At 27.8% G+C, this 23,081-nt stretch overlaps 1 protein-coding gene and 1 long non-coding RNA gene across 7 annotated transcripts in view; one reads left to right on the top strand and one right to left on the bottom strand.

Moving 5' to 3' along the window:
- Nucleotides 1-1,000: 1,000 nt before the first annotated feature.
- Nucleotides 1,001-2,673, top strand: LOC122857613. The gene is made up of 3 exons (XR_006374244.1): nt 1,001-1,138; nt 1,231-1,741; nt 1,821-2,673. It is a non-coding gene; the product is annotated as an uncharacterized LOC122857613 (long non-coding RNA).
- Nucleotides 2,674-4,611: 1,938 nt separating this feature from the next.
- LOC122857589 overlaps nt 4,612-23,081 on the bottom strand; it is a 109,980-nt gene continuing 91,510 nt past the window's right edge. For 2 of the 6 annotated variants that reach the window (XR_006374231.1, XR_006374234.1), the window contains 5 exons: nt 9,472-9,672; nt 9,078-9,309; nt 8,798-8,941; nt 4,935-5,171; nt 4,703-4,814 (listed from right to left, as the gene is read on the bottom strand). Coding sequence is in view for 2 of the 6 variants with exons in the window: in XM_044159837.1 (XP_044015772.1) it covers nt 9,198-9,309; nt 9,472-9,672 (313 nt within the window). In the remaining 4 variants the exon portion in view is untranslated. Of the gene's footprint in view, nt 4,815-4,934; nt 5,172-8,797; nt 8,942-8,966; nt 9,310-9,471; nt 9,673-23,081 lie in introns of those variants that run through there. The other 4 variants (XR_006374232.1, XR_006374233.1, XM_044159837.1 and 1 more) reach the window with 4 other exon arrangements.

The raw sequence follows: 23,081 nt of genomic DNA, 5'->3' as shown, positions 1-23,081 counted from the left end.
TCATACATCTACCAATCAATTCATTTGCAGATAAAATTATTGTAGCAAAAAAAAAAATATAACGATGACTTCAACAAGAACTTAAACGTTAAATCCTGATTCAACCCAGGGGAAAAAGTAAATAAAATAAATAAAACCGAATCCGACAATTTCATAAATAAATATTTGACATTAACAGGCTAAAATCATGGTACAACAAAATAAGTAAAAACAGAAAATTTAAAAAGTTAGGAAAAAGCGATTCCGGACATGAAGATAACCCATAAGAAGGAACAAGCAAAATGAATGTATAGTATATTATATAACTAGTACGTGAAGTAGGTGATTCTTGCACGATTTTGAAGGTGTCAATATGAGTCACCAGGAGTTGATAACGAGCCGAAGGCGAGTCGAAAACGACCTGGTGACAAATATGACACTTTCAAAGTCGTGGAGGACCTTCTTCACGTACGAGTTATATACAATACTTTTTGACACCAGGTTTGTAATATAGACATCATTTTGCGCCAAAATAGAGCGTAAGGAGATTTTTTAACAAGAAATCGTGCGTAAAAGTATTTCGTTACGCACTATAATTGGTGCGTAATGGCGTCTTTTACAAAGTGTCAAAAAGTTAAATAAATTTTAGTTGTAACAGTAATCATTGTAACGATGGAGAATGAAATGAATTTGTAGTCACGAATTTCAATATATAAAAAAAGAAATTAAAATTCCCCCCGCAGTTCTTATCTTTTTTTTCTGTGTCAATTATTTAGTAGTTCAATGAAAATTGTAGTATTTCATAAATTAATTTGTTTTAATCGGTTTTTTTTCGTGAAAAATAGTTTGAACCCGTGTCATTTTTTTGGTTAGATTTGATTTTTTTTTCATCAGTTATGCCTCGTGCTTTTTTGAGGTTATGTTTAATTTTTTTTGTCATCAGATATATATATATATATATATTTTATTCTATTTTTTTTTGTTACTACTGTCACTGGCGCTTTGGTCCGTTTGGATCAACAGAGAAGACGTGCAAACTCAGCATCATCTGGGGTACGTGTCTTACGTGCAGTCATAAGTAACATGCAAGAACGGGAATTGCGAGTTCTTTTTTTGGCAAAAACGGGTAGCTGAATTTGAAGGACGAATATATCGACAGGTAATTGCTTTGTAGAGTACATTTAAATGTTTTTTTTTTTTTTTAAAAAAAACAGTTTTGTTTATTATATGTTTCATTTTAATTCGTTCAAGGTTTTGAGAATTATTCGTCCAAAGGTGATGATTGCTAATGCACAATATCATGATCTTTCTCGAAATCTGATGCCAATAGAACTGTCAATCTAAAGGTCAACAGTGGTACAGATTCTCCGTCCAACCCCAGCTGCACCCGTTGCACAATTACTAGTTGTACCAACTGTTGAGTTACGTAATATTGGTGACATGACCGGACCAGCTCGTTGCGTTGCTTTCATTCGGTATCCATTTAAACGTGTTGTATTTGGTAATTACAGTTATGACAGTGGTGCCATTACTGATGGAACTTATCATATGTGTTGTCACGTTGCTGGGGCTCCAGAACAATCACTACCTGCTGGAACACATGTTGCTTTGATTGGTGATCTCCGTCGTAACAATTATGACACATTAATTTTACATGTTGTTAGTATGGCACAGATTGATGTCATTGATGGTTAAATCATGGAAGCAGCACGCCTTAGAAACGGTTTTAGAGTTATTCCACGAGGTGCTCTAGTTCAGCAAGGTAAATCTACATGTTTTGTTATTTATGCATCACTTATTGTATTGACCAATAATACAATTTTTTAATTTGTTTGTCATAGTTAATGGAATTCAACTTCAGCAAGTCAATGCAATTCATCAACATAATGTCGTAGCACCACCACCACCAGCTGTTGTACCTGAACAACAAATTGCTGATTAACAAGACAATGCAGAACAACAACAACAACAGTTAGTTGCACTCGTACCAGCTGCCGTAGTTGCACAATCACATGCTGTTCAGAGCAAAGTACTTCTATTATTCTATTATTATTATTTAAATTATATTTTTTTGATTAAACCCTAATATTAATTTCTCATTGTGCAATCACAAGAAGAGCTGCTGAACAGCAAATTGTTGCTCAACTACAAGTTAATGCAGTTCAACATCAACAACAATTTGGTGTACTAGCACCAGCTGTCATACCTGCTCAGCAACATGCTGTTCAAGTACCTGTAAATAAAATAAACCAGGTCATTATTTTTTTCTTTTTTTTTCAATAAATTAATATTAATTTTTGTTTTTTTTTTCAAAACATTTCACTAGCAGCATGATTTTGCACAGCCAGACCATTATGATGATCAAATTGACTGTGATATTTCTCCAGTTAATTTTCGACGTGGTCAAAGACCAAGTGCATCACCAAGTTAACCAAGCATCATTATCACGTCATCGACCATTAATTGAATGTCGTAGGCAAGCTATTAAAGCACAATCTGATTCAGATAGTGGTTCTGATGACAATGGACATTCTATTGTCATTCAAGAAAGTGACTCTGCTCCTGGATTTGCACACGACTCTGAAGTTGATTCAGAACCTGAGACTAAACGGTCTGAAAAGATGGCAGATACTTCTGATGATCATTTATCTGGTGGTGATTAATTATTATTTTATTTTACTATTACTTCTTACTTTCCTACCAGCCTTTTAATTGTACTTACGATTATTTGTTAATGTACCACATGCATCAAGCAAATATTGTTTTTTTTTTTCTTCAAATAATTTTATGAAAAAATATCATATTTAATATAAAAATTACTCTCATATTCGTTGATTAATAACAAAATTATTCCGTTTTTTTCATTTTATGTTTCGTTAAATAATAGAAAGGCTCAGTATTCATCGTATTATACATTTTTTCATTGAGGATTGAACGCGTACGTGACTGATAGTATGAATATAAAAAAAATATTAACAATGTTAATAAAAAAAGTATAATTCCGGTATATAAAATAATAATAATTATTATTATTAATAATAATGAACTTTTATGTAATTGTTTGTAATTAATGACCAAAAAATGAGTCATTTTTTTTTATGAAAGTTAGAAAAAAAACAAATTTCATTCGATAAAATGCCTATACTCGATGTAATTTACACTTGCAAAAAAAAAAATAATTATAATCATAATAAAGACATGTAAATTTAAATTATGTAAAAAAAAAAAATTGGCTGTATTTTGCCACTTAAAAAAGGCTGTACTGAGTGTAACTTTTATGTACAGAGTGTCCCATTTTAATTTATCAATGGATTTTTTCCGAAAAATATAGCTTAAATTGTAAAATGTTTCAAGTAAAAGTTGTAGGGTTTGGAGGAGGACGAAGAAAAAAAAAAAAAAAAATTCGAAGAATCCAAAATGGCGAAGTTTCCGGTATAAACAGAGTTTTTTTAAATGGATAATACATTTTTTTTTTGCACCAAAACCTTTTCTACATCAAAACTAACACTTTTTATTTGAAAAATTTTTCGATAAAATCACTTTTTTTTCGGGCCGATTTCATCTGTTTATGCATTTTCTAAAAAAATATATCTTTAATTAAAAAATGATATTTAGAAAAGTTGTAGCGCTCGAAAAGACAAAAACGAAAAAAAAAAAAAAATTCTGAAAAAAAATTAAAATGGCTGAGTTAGAAGCATAAACAAAGTTCTGAAAAAAAAATCGATTTTTCCGGAAAATTTTATTTAGAAAAAGTGTTAGGTTTGATGTGAACAATTTTTTAATAAAAAAAAATTACACCTAACCTCGAAAAAAAAAATGTTCATACCGGAAACTCTGCCATTTTCAAATTAAAATTTTTTTTTTTTTTTTTTGTTTTTGTCTTTTTGAGCGCTACAACTTTTCTAAATAACTTTTTTTAATTAAAGCCATATTTTTTCAGGAAAATCCATGAACAGAGAAAATCGGGCCGAAAAAAAAGTAATTTTATCGAAAAATTTTTCAAATAAAAAGTGTTAGTTTTGATGGAGAAAACGTTTTGGTGCAAAAAAAAAATGCAGTATCCATTTAAAAAAACTATGTTTATACCGGAAACTCCGCCAATTTGGATTTTTCCGTCCCCCTCCAAACCCCAACTTTACTTGTTTAGCACGATGATAAATTAAAATGGGACACTCTGTATAATAATAAAAAAAAAAAAAGATTATTATAATGCCTTCTATGTCATTATGTAAATATAAAAACGCGTGCATTTTGTAATTAAAAATGAATTCAAAAAATACTCTAATTTATATAGCAGACTTTAGTGTTTCATATTTTTTTTTGGTGGCAGAACTGACTTTGACCCGGACTTTGAATGATAGAAAAAAAAGTAAACACCTAACCCAGATTTCCAAAATATTTTTATATTATTTTAATTGACAACCCGTTATTTGCCATTTTCGATATTGCAATAATAATTCAATCGTTTTTAAACTTATTATTGATATTCAAAAATAACCAAATAATATCTTTGTTCACTAAAAAAAACATCAACTGACAGTCTGACACTACAGAAGTAGCCAGTGTTGAATAGGTATGATACCGGTGAATCATACAGCAGTATCATACATTTAAAAGCAATATGTCAACATTACATGTAATTTCACGAATTTATTAATATTTATTAGCCACAACCAACGACTAATTATTGTGTATATTTTGTTTCAATAATCTCAAAAATAATGTCAACAATAACATGGTTCCCATTTCCCGGTATTCCCCGGAGCTCCAAATCGTGGCAGGTGTAATACTCATTCATCTTGCATTCGGTATACAGCAGCCTTGATCATTGAGTACTGAAAGTTAAAATACTATGTGAAACTGACAATTGCATATTATAAATTTGTCTTATTGAATTGTCATAAAAAAATTGTTAAAATGAGCAACGTTGACAAAAGAATTTAATTTGAACATACATTGCAAAAACAATTGAGGATATTTTTTGTGACATTTTCGGACAGGTCTTCGGTTAATTGTTGTTATTGAGCTGCTGGCACCTAATTGTCCATCGAAAGGAATCAATTTGACAATTCTAACCTCTATTCAGGTACGTTTTGCATTGTCTTTTTCTAAAGCAGAATTGATTATTTTAAATCTCATTTGTCAATCATTTATTCATCCAATTCGATTATAAATTTTCAGGAGGACCAAAGCTAGAGTGACAAACATAAGTAATTTCAATATTATTACCGTATAATAGTGTAAGAATAATTTTGTGAATTCAAATTAAATAACAAATAAAAGCAGTAATAATTCATAATTATAACTGATATTCGATCAATCATTTTCAGGAGACAGCTTCTAAAACGTTCTAGCATATATTATTCTGTTCATTAACAAGTTGGCACCGAGATTATTATAAACTTAAACTTTTTTATATAATTAAAAAATATATTGTTTTAATCATAAGTTGTAATTATTTATTTTAGTAACAATACCCTATTTATTGACTATCCTTATCCTGAAGTTTGAATAAGATTACAAGAAAATCAGTTAAAAGAACTCAATAGATCTAGAACCAAGTATAAAAGTAAAGAGAAAAATAGAAATAATATCAAGATAAAGAATATAGGCAATTTGAGATAAAATAATAACAAATAGTTTTTTAGAATATAATAAAGACATTATTGAGATAAATAGAATTTTACGGTTTGAATAAGTTTTTATCTGATTCAACAGACAATTATTACGTATTGAATATCAGTCATCAAATGAAATAACTCAGAACCTTTTCGATGGTCAGACTGCTTCAGACAGACCTGATTTAGTAGTTCGTGTTTTTGAGAGTAAAAAAAAAGACTTCATCAATATAATCAAAGACACACAGATATTCGGTGCAATTCAAGCTTACGTTTATGTGGTTGAATATGAAAAACGAGGATTACCACACGTCCATTTATTATTGACTTCGTAAATACATTTTAGCTGAAGTTCCTGATCCGATTCAAAATCCTCGATTGCATGAAATCGTTAAAAAAAATATGATTCATGGACCATGTTGAGACTGGTGCTTAGATAAAACTGAAGGTGTTCTAAACACTATTCTAAAGCATTCAATAATCTAACAACTTTGGATGAAGACGGTTATCTTCTCTATAAGCAACGTAACAATGAAACTTATAGTCGTCAAGATGGTTTTACTTTTGATAATCGACACGCAGTACCTCCTAATAAAGAATTGTTACTGCAACTTAGCTGCCATATAAACGTAGAAGTTGTCTCCAGCATTAAGACTGTGAAGTATTTTGTATAGATATATTTATAAAGGTCATGATGCTGCAGCAATTGTGATTTAAGAACCGATTCAAACGGGAATCAAATTCGAAATGGAATTCATCATGATGAAATTCGTAATTACATTGAAACTCGATACGTTAGTCCTCCGGAAGCATGTGCACGTATTCTAAATTATTCAGTGCATGAACGAAGTCATGCTGTTCTGTGACTAGCAGTTTATTTACCAAATCAGTAGGCTGTTATGATCGAAGACATTGATGATAATGATGCAATTCAAACGGCACTCAACAGAGAGTCAATGTTATTTGCTTATTTTGCTTTAAATAGACACGATCCACAAGCAATATCTATCATATCCTGAAATACCTACTCGGTATGTATATAAAAAATTACCAAGTGCATCTATTCACACTTGGGAACCACGTAAAAGTCATTTTTATACTTTAGGTCGTATGTACTCTATTAGTCCATCGCAAACTGGATTGTTCCATCTTAGAATACGTTTGACATGTGTTACAGGATCTACAGGCTATGAACATTTGAGAACAGTTAATGGTATTACGTATGATAATTTCATGAGCACCTGTTTGGCTTTAGGATTAATAGAAGATGATAATGAATGGAAAAACGCTATGCATGAAGCTGAAGTTTGGATGATGCCCGAACAGTTGAGACAATTATTTGTGAGGATTTTAATACATTGTCATCCTATTCACCCAGAAGAGCTGTGGGAAAAATTCGAGGACGCGTTATCACAAGATTTCTCAAAAACAATGCCTCTTAATCAGGGTTACAGAAATGCTTATGTAAAAATAAATACATTATTACAGAATGAAAAGTCGAGTCTTGCAGATTTTCCATCAATGCCACAAATCACTGAAGTTAAAGGCAATGATAGCGAAACTTTACCTGAACAGCATAGAGTTATCGAATTGAGACAATACGAATTACTCAATGGAAAATAAGGAGAAATAGTTGACATTATTTTAGAAAGAGCTGAAAATCAGAATGAATTAGCTGAATCGACAAGAGTCCGGTCGATGGCTCGGTGATTTGACCTGGAATGCATCAAATGTATGTAAGACGTGAGACATAAGACGTGAAAAATCCCACGTTGAAATGATATAATTAAATTCCCGTGTCCACTCATTACTGACCTATGATAATTCAGAATTCTCACGTCAACAAGTATAACGAGATTGAACACTCTTGCGCATATTTCGGTGCTCCCATCACATTTACCTATCGTATGACGCAGTCAATGTGGTGTTGTTTCGTAAATTAATATGTAAAATATAAAATTTACTATGAGTCCAGCCACCAAATTGAAAAGTGCGACCGAAAAATACATTTGTTCAACATATATTCGTAATGTGGTTTTGTCACATCACCAATCAATTGTATAATACTTGAATAGTTTATATCTTGGAATATATATTCAATGAATAGTATAATTAATATTAAATTAAAAATTGTGTTTGATTTTATTTTAAAAGTATTTTAAATACCGGATGAAACGTAAGTCGCAAACAGTAGGTATACTACGAGATTGTACGTGAAATTTTAAACGGTAAATGTTTTTACAGTTTGGGTCTACGACGCTTTGTGCCTGAGTTATTAACGTTTTAAGTTGACCAATCAGAATCGAGCGTCGAAAATTATTATCATTATGGCGTCTGAATCCACGTGTATGTTTACGCGCCATGGATTAAATTGTTTTTGTTTTTTTAATTAATTGAAAATTCGAACGCAAAATGTAGTTTAATCATAAATTTGCTGGATGAATGCGCAGCTGCAAACTCACACGCACAGCACTCACACTAATCATAACAAAATAATCATTTTTAATTTAAAATCACATTTATATTTTTGATCACATTATGTAATTTATTTATTGATCACATTTCAATTTAAAAACACTTTTATATTTTTTTTGATCACATTATGTGATTATTTTATCAATGTGATGAAGAAATAAATCACATAATGTGATCAAATTAGAAATGAATATATTTTTTGATCACATTATGTGATTTATTTCTTGATCACATTCATAGAATAATCACATAATGTGATCAAAAATATGAATGTGATTTTAAATTTACAATGATTATTTTGTTATGATTAATGTGAGTGCTGTGTGTGTGAGTTTGCAGCTGCGCATTCATCCAGCAAATTTATGATTTAGCTACATCTTGCGTTCAAATTTTCAATTAATTAAAAAAACAAAAACAATTTAATCCATGGCGCGTAAACACTCGCGTGGATTTAGACGCCATAATGATAATAATTTTCGACGCTCGATTCTGATTGGTCAACTTAAAACGTTAATAACTCAGGCACAAAGCGTCGTAGACCCAAAATTTAAAAACATTTAAAATTTCACGTACAATCTCGTAGTATACCTACTGTTTGCGACCTACGCTTTATTCGGTATAATCTTAAAATAAGAAATAAGTAAAGGTGTTAAATATTTGAATATCTTAAATAATCAAATAGTTTCAAAACCACACGTTACAAATGACATATTTAAACTTCTTACCATCTCTGTTTTACTGACAAGGTTGCAGTCCCCCGTCTCTTCCGATCTACCTTTCCCTTGACCGCCCGCATATCTAGAATCTCTTCTTGTTTCACTACTACCAACACATTACTATTAAGTTTGTATTGTAACGTTATACATAGACTGAAAAAATTATTAAACAACGATCATTCATAGTGTTATCGAATCCAACTTTATTATTTAATTCAAAAAACATGTCCGTTAAACTTAGAGATTATTTAAACTCATACATCTTATTGTTGCAATGAAACCAACAAACCTCAAGTTACAGTATTCGAATTTGTTTACTATCATCGATGAGATGACCTTGAATCTCTTACATAAACGGTTATTTGAATAATGAGCTGACATACAATGGAATTAAATCCTATGATATCTTTTACTTCATGTAAATCCAAGCCATATATGTGATCAGAATATACAAAATTATTAGATACCAAGTGAAGAAGCAGCCTGATCCAGAGCCAAGTGGCAGGAATGGTTGTCGAAATCTATATAAAACAACAAAAAATTCACAAAGTAGCAATAAATTTTATTTAAACTCTTTAGCGTAACAGATGGATAATTTCTTTCCAATAATGAGTAAGTGCATGGAAGTTGACTTAAAAATAAGTATTGTACGATATTCAGATCTTTTTGTAATATGTCCAAACCTAGAATTGTGTGTTGATGGTTTTTTATTATTCGTAATCGTTCCTACTGCTTGCTGAGTCCTTGTATTCAAGCTTGTCTCGTCAATATCTTTATCCCGATAGCTGATATGAGATTGGACTGAATAGTCATTATCGTGTAGAGCTCGTCGTGGCTCAGCATGTTTTATTATTTCTAGGAATTCTTCAACACCATCTGAGCTTCTGAAATTTTTACAAATCTGCATGTTAGAAATAAATGAAAATATGGATAAAAAAATTAGGCAGTATTCGTACAATAGTTTGTAAATTCGATTTCGAAAATTTTCTTTTGATATTGATTTTCTTCTTTCGTTTATTTTGATCATTATTATTATTATTGCTGTACAATAAATTCGGGAAAAAAGACGGAACAAATTGTGAATAATTAGGCTGAAAATTATTTTTTACTCCAATCTTGTACCTGGCTGTTCTGGGTATTATATCCATTTTATGATACATCAGAAAAATTCGAGGCTAAACCCATTGTATAAGAAAATACCGATATTAACGAGGAAACTATTATTAGTTCTAATTTAAGATTATTATTGATGAAGTTATTGAAGAAATAGAAAGTTGTAAAGTCATACCCATGCAACTTGCATACATAATTACCTGGTAAAGTCATCCTTTACTGAGAAAAAGTGAGTCAACACCCTTATGGTCAATTATTTAAATTTTCAAAATTTGTATCTATAATCTTAGTAGACCGTATACGGTCTGATTTTTAACCTAACAACAACAACCTCAATATTTTCAAAATAAACAAATGAGTACAGTACCCGTACGTACAAACATACCCATTTGACGTATTGGTACTATATCATTTGTTTTATTTACACCGGTATACTCACAAAATGAAAGCGCCCCGAAAATTGACCGAACTTTGCGGCCTTGCTTATTATACATCAAATATTTTGTCCCCTTCCGTCTCTAATCTTCTAGAAATTTAATTAAAATATGATAGAGTTGAATGAGGATGCTGAGGTTTGGTAATGATCCCATAAATCGATGTCGAGTTTTTTTTTTTTTTAAAAATCAGATATTTTCGTTGTGTATTTAAAGTATAATTGATATTTACGGTCTTTGCGTTTTTATCAAATCGACCAGATTTCTTCTGTTCAGTTGGTAAAGCTTCACAATTATTTCTCTTCTCTTTCTTACGACCTCTTTTTTTTAGTGTTTATATTTTGGCTGCACTGCCAATATTAATTTAAAGTGGACTGCCAATATTAATTTGAAGAATTTAGCTTTCTGAAATTTTCTTTTTAAAAATGACTTTTGCTATTTATACTCCGTCAATAATTTATCTTCATATGTGCATCTTTTTTTTTCATTATTTTTGATGTGTAAACATCTTTAGGCGCGGGTGGCAGTTGGAGTGAGATGAAAAAAACCAAAAAAAGAGCGTCATATCCTTTGACGGATGTTAGCCTGACTCCATTACTATAATAAGCGCAATGGTATAGTATAATAGATTATCCAGCGGTCGGTAACTGTTACCATGAGGCAATTTTAAATGTTTCATTCAATGAAAATACAAAATAAATTTATTTTATATTTGGAAAAAATCTTAAGTAAATTCAAAATATATTACCTATTTGTACAGACATAATCAAAATTTTTTTAAAATTTACTTTTCGTTTTCTTTGTTCCCATCTAATTAGCCTAAGATGAGATTAGAATAAGCTGTTATACTACTATTCTATTGGAGAATATTGGAGTAAAGTTAATTTTCTTTGGGAATTAATAGTTTAATTAATATTATTTGAATAAGAATTAGGGGTGCAGGCATCCTGAATTTTTTTATTTTTCAACTTATTTAGGTTTTTTTTTTTTTGCAATCGATAGATAATTCTTTGGAGAATTATAATATGGAAAAAAATCCCATTGGGAGTTCTTCATTCTTCAATTTATTATTAAAAATATTATAACTTTTAAATTGTTGCTGTGCGCTGATTAATCATTTTGGTCCATGGCGCATCCCTACTCCAAATTTTCCACTCTATGCACTCTAATCTCTATCATACTCCTGGTTTTTAAAGATTAAATTATAAAACAATAAATTTATGTTCAAGAATTTTTTTTATCATAAATAAACATTTCGGAGTAATTTGGAGTAATTATAAAAATAATGCTGTCACTTTGTCAATGTATGAAATTTGTGAGTGGGGATGCGCAATGGACAAAAATGATTAATCAGCGCTGAGCAACAATTTAAAAGTTATAATATTTTTTAATAATATATTGAAGAACTCCCAATGGGTTTTTTTTGCATATTATAATTCTCCAAAGAATTATGTATAGGTTGCAAAAAAAAAACCTAAACAAGTTGAAAAATAAAAAAGTTCAGGCTGCCTGCGCCCCTAAATCTTAATTAATTAATATTAATTAAACTATTAACTCCTAAAGAAAATTAACTTCACTCCAATATTCTCCAAAAAAACTCCAATAGAATGAGTATAACAGCTTATTCTAATTCCATCAAACTTAAGCTAATTAGATGGGATCGTTTTCTTTTTGTAAATTTTTTTCAATAATGAATTAAACATAACATTTTGTTTTTTTTCTCAATTAAACTATAAAACACATACTTTTTACCTTAAAAAAACAAAAAATGACATTGCATACAAATTCGAACAGTTATAACTGAAATTTATTTACAATTTACTTTTTTTTGTAAATAGACAATGAAATTTTTTTTTTTTTTTTTCATAAACATTAGTCAGTTAAACGTTTCAGCTGCATATCTTACTTTTTAATTATATTATGTTGGTTATGTGAGGGTAGATCATAAATAATAACAAGTGCAATTTAATTAGCAGTCAGAGAATATATAATGCGAGGCAAGAGTGTAAAGTGCACGGCGGCCGGAACTGGAATGAGTATATTATATAGGGGTGCATATAGTGTGTGTGTAGTGTATGGTTGTGTATGTTTGTTTAGTGTCAGCCTGTAAGTTAAGATTTGTGTCCGGTAGTATAGCAGTTGTAAATATATTTAGTCAGGGACGTGTCATCAGACTTTGTATCTCCAACATATTATGTTTTAATGATATTTATCTTTTGTGAATAATTTGTAGTTATCCTAATCATATCAAGTCGTGAGATTTTTTTTATGAAACATGCATTTTGACATTTATTTTTATAATTCATCTGGAATTATATCTTTTTAGCTGCGCATAACTAAGTATTTGTCAATATGTTTCAATTGAATATTATATATTTTATTTTTAGAATTCTAATAACTATGAAGTTTAAAAATTAGAGATATAGATATAATCAAGATACAAAATAAATTTAATTTATATTTTTTCTAAATAAAAAGTATAAATATAATTTATATTTGAATTATATTTTTCACAATTATAAAGTAAATTAAAAATTTACGTCATTTAAATTCTCAAAAAGATATTACTAAAATTTATTTTCAACTTACTTTGTTTGTTGTGAATTTCTGTAAGTAGTATAGTATAGTCAATAAAAAATTTTTTTTTAACTAAACATTAGTCATTTAAACGTTTCAGCTGCACATATATAACGAATAATTTTTATTATTAGTAATTATAATCATTAGTAAATAATTTATTACAAATAACCAAATATTCGCCAGTATATTTCGAATAAAAAATGATATATATTTATTTTTTGCAATTTTAACTATAAAATTTGAAGACCAAAGATTTAAATGTAATCAACTTGAGGAAGAGTTTTTGGAAAAATGTATATAAATACGAAATAAATTTAATTTATATCTATCTAGTCAAATTTATAATTTACTTTATATTTTTGAAAAATATAATTCAAATATAAATTATATTTACTTTATACATATATAAAAAAAAATTAATGTTGCTTACAATTTAGTTTTTTTGACTGCATTAATTCCTTAGATACTCCTTTTTTCTGGTATTTTAATTTATCAAAATAAATCATATTAATATTATTTATCAAATAAATAAATTAAAATGGCAAAGAAAAGTAGCAGCTAAGAACAAATGAAGTTAACGAATTGATGCAGCTTACTTTTTAATTTCTTTGGCTGTATTAATTTCTTAGCTCCATTTTTCCGTGGCCACTGCTGGTCCTTGGTTATTATTAATTTTTTAAAATAAATTGCATGTATTTTATTTGTTGAATAAATTAATAAAAACCAAAAAAAAGCAGTAGCTAACAAAAAGATGCCGAAGCTAAAGAATTGATGTTGCTTACCATTTAATTTTTTTGGCTGCATCAATTTCTTAGCTTTATCTTTTTCTTAGCTACTGCTTTTCCTTAGTTTTTATTCATTCATTTAACAAATAAAATACATGTCATTTATTTTGAAAAATTAAACAACTATAAAATTTATTGATTCATAATTAATAATTGTATTCTATACAAAATATATATCAGAAAGAAAAGCAGTAGCTAAAGAAAAACTGAAGCTAAAGTATTGATATTGCCTACCATTTATTTTTTTTGGCTGCATTAATTCCTTAGCTCCATCTTTCTCGTAGCTACTGCTTTTCTTTGGTATTTTAACAAATGAAATTGATGCAATTTATTTTAATAATTTTAAATACCAAGTCGCCAAAGAAATTAAATGACAAGCGTTATCAATTCCAATTATTATCGTTATTTCAAATTACAGCAACACGCCGAAGATGTTTACACATATTCCGCGAGTCTAGATGGCTCACAATTTTTTTTTTTTTAAATAATGCTAAAATGGCTACGTGCAATAGAACTCACGTTTTCTTGATTTTTTTTTTAACTTTATAAAATATACTAATTAAAATTTTAAAAATTATATATTTGAATAAATAAATAATTTTTATAAATATTAATTAAACAAAAAATGAATTGTATGAAAAATTGAAAATAAACTTTAAATTATTTATTCATTTATTCATTACGTTTTTTATAAAAACAGGAGCTTTTACACAAAATAATCGGTTTTTTTTTTTGTCAAAAAAAGAAATCATATTGAATTACAACATTTGTACCTGGTAGTGGTACTGAATTTTAATAATTAATTTTCAACAGATATGTACAGTATGAAGTTGATAATTCAACAAGTCAATTATCAAAAGATTTATCAAATGATAATAATGATATTGTTGATAATTTTTTGTCCTATTATAAAAAGGACACTTGACCGCTTTTTATTCGTGATTTGATTTGTCGAAAATTTTTAGCATTTGTTTATAACAAATATTTTATTATTTTCTTTCTTATAAATATCAAGAAAGTATTATATATTTATGAATACAAATAATATATATAAATGAATTAATATTTAAATAAAAGAAAGTTACTATGTTTATCAAAAACGTCACCATATTAATTACTGTATAAGATGTAATTATTTATATAAATAAGAAAACATGAATACAAAAAGTTAGTGTGTAAAGTTTAGTTGCAACTATGACTGCTAAGTTTTTTTTTTTTAATCAAATATAATAAAATACAATTAACTTGATGAAAAGCTGTAATATGACTTTAGTACTTTGATCGGGCAACGGTGCCACTAAAATGATTCAATGATTGTTCATAAATTAATCAAATGATATTTCTGTTCATTACGATAATAAATATTGATTATTCACTTGATCTATATATGGTTATTCATGAAAATGCAAAATAAGAAAAATGATTGATAAAAATTATAATTATGATGAATAAAATAGTTGTAATAAAAATACACAATAATGAATACAACCACGCGCCTTGTATAACAAAAACATCTGTACCTGGTAGTCGTACCGAATTTTAACATTATATCTACCACACTGAATACAATGTGCTTTACGTTATCTTGATATGACATTACTTGGTAAATTGGCTGTTATAATGGCTAATCCACCATGGGATATACATATGGAATTACCATATGGTACAATGTCTGATGATGAAATGCAACAGTTGGGTATCGTTATTTTTATTTGTAAACGATCAAAAGACTTTACAAAAAGATATGATATCAAACAAAAAACAAAAATAAATTTTTGTACAAAAAGGAGAGTCAAGTATTCGAAATTATTATTTTTTTCCGAGAATAATTCCGAGAAATTCCAAGTCCAACTTTTTGAAGACCCTTCATTCATTACAAAGTTTGCGATGACACCTATTATTATAAACAATCGTCTTACAATTGAAAATGGGTAGTTTTAATATTTTCAAATATAGCCTTGGCTGTAGAGATTTTGATGAGGAAAATTTTAAGACCAAATATAACTCTGTGAGATAATTTTTAAAAAAGTTATGAAGTGCCTAAAAAAACACAAATTCTGATATTCTGTTAATTAACAAATTTCTAACAACAATAAAAAATAATGAAACAGTTGCTGGAGCAACTCCGCCTGCCCTGCGGGGGGAATTTTAATTTCTTTATTGAAATTCGTGATTACAAATTTATTTTATTCTCTATTGTTATAATGATTACTGTTACAACTGAAAATTATTCATTCATTTTGTTCGTTATTTTCAATGGGTCATCTTTATATCCGGAATCGTTTTCTTCTAACTTTTTGAATTCTTTTTTATTTATTTCGTTGTACCATGATTTTAGCATGTCAATGTTTAATAGTTATTTGTAAAATCCTCGAATTCGATTTTATTTACTTTTTTCCCTCAGTTGAATCAGGATTTAACGTTTTAGTTATCGTTAAAGTCATCGTTATATCTTTAATTTTTTTTTATTCATTTATTTTTAATTCTTTTAATGCTATTACGTCACTCTTTTTTCCCTCGAAATTTTTTGCCTCTTTTTTCCATATAGTTAGTTCAATCTGAGTTATATTATACCATTTTTATTTTTGTTTGTGATTTATTTGATAAATTCTCTTAGATTTTCATTCGAATATTAGAAGGGGGTAACATAATTGAAATCGTATTTTTTTTTATATATTCAATGGTTTTTCTTTCATATTTTTCGATATTTATCATATTTTTCTTTATATTCAGTGATTTTTCCATGATATTTTTTTATATTTTTCTATATTTTTCTTTATTTTTACTGATATTTCCCCGATATTTTCCTATTTCATCGTGTTTAGATTAATTAATTAAAAGACTTAGAAAATTTCCGAGATATCTTCCATAGTTGGGAAGGGAGCGGAGAGACCTTAATTGATATGTTCCTATATTTATCGTATTTTTCGTTATATTCACTGATATTTTTTTGATTTTTTCCGGTTTTTTTCTACATTTTCCTTCATATTTACTGAGACTTTCTCATATATATCGTATTTTTCTTTATATTCAGTGATTTTTCCTTCATATTTACTGGTGTTTTTTATATTTATCCTACACGGAGAGAAATATCCAACAAAAATTGTTAAAAAAATACTTTAAAATTGTTGAACAGAACCACAAAAAAGTACCAAGATGTAATTCCAATAAAATATGATGTGGGTATATCAAAATTTGTTTTACCAACCCACAATTTTTGTGGTTCCCGGGGCACAAAAATTACGGTTCTGAACAACAAAATCTATTGGGCACCTATTAAAACCTATATAACTTCTAATAAAAATTCTGGTAAAACAAACAAAATTTGTTCTTCTTCAAATAAAAATTGTTACCAGTACCAATAAAATTTATTTAATTTCAAATAAAAATTCTTGTGAATTAAACATAATTTCTTGATTTTTTAATGAAATTTATTGTCCAGTAACAATTAAATTTATTCAACATTCAATGAAAATTCTTACGGAATAAACGAAATTTGTTTTCTACCTAAATAAAAATTAATGAACTCTTTTATTAAAAAAAAATAATAATAATAATAATTCATAATTAATTAATAATTAATTAACAATTAATACAATTATTTATGTGGCAAAACTTTTTTTCTATTATTTTTATAAATGTAGTTTTACATTTTTAAGTTTATTTAGCATAATACATCTGCAGATGAAAAATAACAACATGTTGTTATTTTTATTTCAACATACTTATATTCTAATTACGTTTTACCACCAGTTTTGCATTATGTTATAAATCTATGCACTCTAAATATATAATTGACAAAACTAAAAGAGTAAAAAAAAAAAAACTATAAGTAAAAAAAAAAGAAGTTATAGTTGATAAATAAAAAAATTAAATTGACGTTTAAAAAGAAAGGTTATGTGATGAACAAATATCGAATCAACTAAAAAAAATTATGTACTGACTAATCTAACATAAGCTGCAAATTCACGACCTGTTTTATTTTATATTCACGCACTTTATAATTTATTAATTGTTATAATTCTTCAATAATTAAATAATCAAATAATGTCTACATATTTTTTTGTGTTTTTGTCAATCAATGACAAGTCTAAACCAATGCAAACCAATCTCTCCAAATTCAGAGTGAGGCATAAGCATAACTTGTAACGGCCAACAGTAATAACTCACACAACTAACACACCCCTCCCAAGCTTGTTTGTGTGTATCAGTGTGTATCATCTGTTACTAGCTGACAAAAATTGTGGTTCTAGAACCACAAAATTTGTGGTGATCTAAGACAAAAATTCTTACGCGGTATACAAGTTTTGTTGGACCTCAAAAATTGTTGTACTGAACAACAAAATTTATAATGCACAAAACAAAAAATATTAAAGTGAAAATAAAAATTATTAAATTAGAAAATAAAATTTGTAATAAAGCGGACTAATAATTGTGGTTCAATAAAAATTGTGGTTCTGTTTAACAAAAATTATGAATCTACAAAACAAATAATATTCAACATTTAACAAGTTTTATAAGAAAAACAAATAAAAAAAACGAAACTTGCATCTTGGTACTAAATTGTTGTACCAGAACCACAATTTTTGTTGAACATTTCTCTCCGTGTATTTATCTTTATATTCAGTAAGTTTTTCTTGATATTTACCAATATTTCCCTGATTTTTTTTTCATAATTATCGGATTTTTCTTTATATTTAGTGATTTTTTCTTCATATTTACTGAGATTTTCAATATTTTCCGTATTTTTCTTTATATTCAGGGATTTTGCTATATTTTCCTGTATATTCAATGATATTTTCCATATTCATCGTATTTAGGGACTTAGAAAATTTTCAGGGGGGGGTCTACCATGGTTGGGGGGGAGGGTCTAGATGAAAAGCGAAAACAATAGGAAATTAAAATTCCCTAAATAAAAAAAAATCATAATCTTGTAGAGTTTTTAAAAAAAACTATCCTGGCAAAAAATTGTATCCATGATTTGTTCTTAGTTTTCTTAATATTTCGAGTTTGAAATTTTTCCATAATCTATTTTTATCAACAATTAATTAACTAACAATCAAAATTTTTTCTTTCATATCCTTGGTTGTAGATCTTTTCAATACTTTCACTTTAAGCTTATTTCAAACTCTCTATCTTGAATAGTTTAGAAGATATGAACATTATTTTTTTTTGCGAGTGATTTCAATCCGTAAGGCTTCGCCTCTGTAATAATAATAATTTCGAATACTTGACTCTCCTTTTTGTACAGAAATTTATTTTTGCTTTTTGTTTGATATGTAATACTATATATAGGGTTACATATTGTATAGAAGATGGAAAATAAATGCCCTACCTGAATCAGTGACACAAGTTGTTTTTGTAAAGCAGATACTTAACATTCATAATAGCCAGACTGACACTCATCAACGATCAATCACGAATCTATTACTACCAAGCTTCTATTAATCCATCATTTTATTATTTTACACTCAAATTAAATTATTACTGTTTAGTTTTTTTCGAAACGAAACTTCTTTAGAATGGGTAGTTAAAAAAAACAAAAGATGGGTGCAACAAAAGTAACGCAATGAAGGTAGTCAATTATAATTAATTTATTAATTCAATTATATATTTATCTTCTGTTTTTGCTTATTAACTGTTCATTTCTTTGACTACGATAGATTGAATTTGTTATGAACCATGATTTATATTACAATTATATAATTAGTATCGCTTCTGTTATTGTTTAGTCATTTTAGCAGTCATTGAAAAACCTAATGGAAAAAATCTAGTGTACTTCATAAAAATTTGTATTATATCTATTTATATTTTTCAGGCTTTAACATATGTCACATTATGATTTTAGAAACGATATAAGAGCATTGTTCAACAACGTCGTAAGCTTGATGGATATGAAAATGATATATTGCGGAAATATCAAGCAATTTCATCCTGATAAAAATCTTGATGATCCTCAAGTGACTGAGAGGACACAATATTCTTTAAATATTTATCAAATATTAGAGCAATATTTCTCAAATGGTAATTATTATTATTTTTTTTAATTACAACAAATTAATAACAATCAATAACAAATTTTATAATATGAATGTTATATTGATTTTTTTTATCAGTTGATGAACAACAACAACAACAACAACAACAACAACAACAAGAACATGATTTGTATGATCCTTTTATGTCTGATGGCGATTCTCATGTTGAAATTATTTTGTGATTCATTCCATCACCATCAACAACAACAACAAAAACGATAACAATTTAATATTAGAATGAATTAAAATTATTAGTTTTTAATGGTTATTCCATTTAATATTATATTTTCATGTTATGATAATGAAAATACAGTTGTGTTCAACCAAAAATAAAATATCTGTTCTATCACTATAAACATGTTCTATCAATATAAATATTTATGAAAGAATATTATGCTGTTTTATTTATAATGTATTAATTAAATTTTTTTTTCGGATATTTTTCGAGATGTTTCGACGTTAATAGTTTGATTGAAATTAATAAAAAAACTCTTAATTTTTTTAGTCGATTGTTCTTTTATTTACCCCGGTTACGATGCGAAAAACGAACTAGTTATTCCAGATATTTTTTGAGATTCATAATTAATAATGAATAAATGAACGAATTAGTTAAACCGAAGGAAAACTGAAAAACGCCGCTCGTTTGAAATATAATAATGCAACCTGGAATCCTTCGATCATTCTTTGTTAAAATTACTGGAGACGTTTCACTTCCCTGTGCGTTTAATAACACACACATTTTTTTCCATATTCTGTCTTTTTTTTTATTAAGACATTTTCAAGGACCACCTAAGTAAAAATTAACTTCAGGATAGGATCAAAACCTAATCAGGTAAGCTGAATTCACACCAAGTTTTGATCAGGTAATTTGATCAAGACATGGATCAAGACTTAATCAAGAAACATTATTAAAAATTGATGAAAAAAAAAATTATTTGTCAAATCGGTTTTTTTTTAATTTATTTTAACAATTTATTTAATTGCTTATGATTACTGATAGAATTAGAGAGAAAGGTGAAAAAAAATTGAAGATATAAATTGGATGATTAGATGGGTTCGAGCTTGCGATCGATGCACGGAGAAAAATATCCTGCGATTTTTACACAGAAAATAATGTAAAATTTGGGACCGTATTGAAATATTGTAAGAATTCATTTTTTTTTTAGTAATCGAGTGTTTCACGTATTTTTGTGTATAGTTTACATTCTTCCTGTAGAAGTGTTGTTTTACAAAGTTAAACTGCGAAAATTACATTTTTTTTGTAGAAATGTTGTTTTACCGACGAATCATGTAAAATTTACATTTTTTTTTGTTTTTGAATAATATATAACGATTTTAAATTGACAAAAAAAAAAAAATGATTTTTTTTTTATTCAGAATATTAACGGGTTTTGTTTGTTTTATTTTTGTTTTTGCTTGTCCCGACCGGGATTTGAACCTACATCTACCTAAACCTATATAAACCTATAATCCTAAAGCCAGTGCGTTATCCCCTAAGCCATCGCGCGTAAACTTAAAAGTCGGAAAATTTTCATCCATATCAAGGATGACATTCGACAAATAAAAAATAATACATTTTTAATTGATAAATTTAATTAATAAAGAAATAAACTTAATTAATTTTAATTACAAACAAAAAAAATTAAAACATGAATGGAGTATAAAAATTAAAAACAAATAAATAAACTAGAATTAACTGTGATATGAATATAGACTACACTGAGAGAATTTTTTTGTTAATTCTACGGGGCAACCACTACGAAGTGGGCCAAGTTGACATTTCCGTATTTAACTATTTATTTACACTAAGTTTTCTGCATGTGGTTACTACTATTTACGAAAGAATACCGTAAAAATTCAGGAATTTATAATTACGGGAATATGATGTAGAATATAACAAATTATCACGGAATTATTTTATTGCGCATTGAATATTTTACGTTGTATTCACGAGTTATTTTATAGTCTATGTAGGGTATATAGATTATTTGTGAATGTAACATCAAATATTCCGGTATGACACCGTAGATATAGAACGTTTACCAAGAAATTTATAAATACGGAAAAAAATTCTAAAAAAGTTAGCAAAACACTGACGAATTTTTAAGTTACCGATTTATATTTACAGGGGACCTGTAACTTGAAACATAATTCTTTGGCAACCTCAATTCCTTAGCTACATCTTTTCCTTAGCTACTGCTTTTCCTTAGACATTTGTATTTTTAAAAAATAAATTTACATGTATTTTATTTATTGTATTTTTAAAAAATAAATTTACATGTATTTTATTCATAAAATAAATAAAAAATGTCCAAGGAAAAGCAGTAGCTAAGGAAAAGATGTAGCTAAGGAATTAATGTGACTAAGGAATTATTTCCTTGAAACATAATTCTTTGGCAACCTCAATTCCTTAGCTACATCTTTTCCTTAGCTACTGCTTTTCCTTGGACATTTGTATTTTTAAAAAATAAATTTACATGTATTTTATTTATAAAATAAATAAAAATGTCCAAGGAAAAGCAGTAGCTAAGGAAAAGATGTAGCTAAGGAATTAATGTGACTAAGGAATTATTTCCTTGAAACATAATTCTTTGGCAACCTCAATTCCTTAGCTACATCTTTTCCTTAGCTACTGCTTTTCCTTGGACATTTTTTTTTTATTTAATAAATAAAATACACGTAAATTTATTTTTCAAAAATACAGATGTCCAAGGAAAAGCAGTAGCTAAGGAATTAATGTTGCCAAAAAATTATATTTCAAGGAAATAATTCCTTAGTCACATTAATTCCTTAGCTACATTTTTTCCTTAGCTACTGCTTTTCCTTGGACATTTGTATTTTTATAAAATAAATTTCCTTGTATTTTATTTATTAAATAAATAAAAAATGTCCAAGTATATGAAGATGTAGCTAAGAATTAATGTGACTAAGGAATTATTTCCTTGAAACATAATTCTTTGGCAACCTCAATTCCTTAGCTACATCTTTTCCTTAGCTACTGCTTTTCCTTGGACATTTGTATTTTTATAAAATAAATTTCCTTGTATTTTATTTATTAAATAAATAAAAAATGTCCAAGGAAAAGCAGTAGCTAAGGAAAAGATGTAGCTAAGGAATTAATGGGACTAAGGAATTATTTCTTTAAAACATAATTCTTTGGCAGCCTTAATTCCTTAGCTACTGCTTTTCCTTGGACATTTTTTATTTATTTCATAAATAAAATACATGTAAATTTATTTTTTTAAAATACAGATGTCCAAGGAAAAGCAGTAGCTAAGGAATTAATGTTGCCAAAAAATTATGTTTCTAGGAAATAATTCCTTAGTCACATTAATTCTTTAGC

This window comes from Aphidius gifuensis, linkage group LG5 (assembly GCF_014905175.1).
Source record: "Aphidius gifuensis isolate YNYX2018 linkage group LG5, ASM1490517v1, whole genome shotgun sequence".
NCBI lineage: Eukaryota > Metazoa > Arthropoda > Insecta > Hymenoptera > Braconidae > Aphidius > Aphidius gifuensis.
Note: the sequence above shows the minus strand (reverse complement) of the source record. Positions and strands in the feature narration are given on the sequence as shown.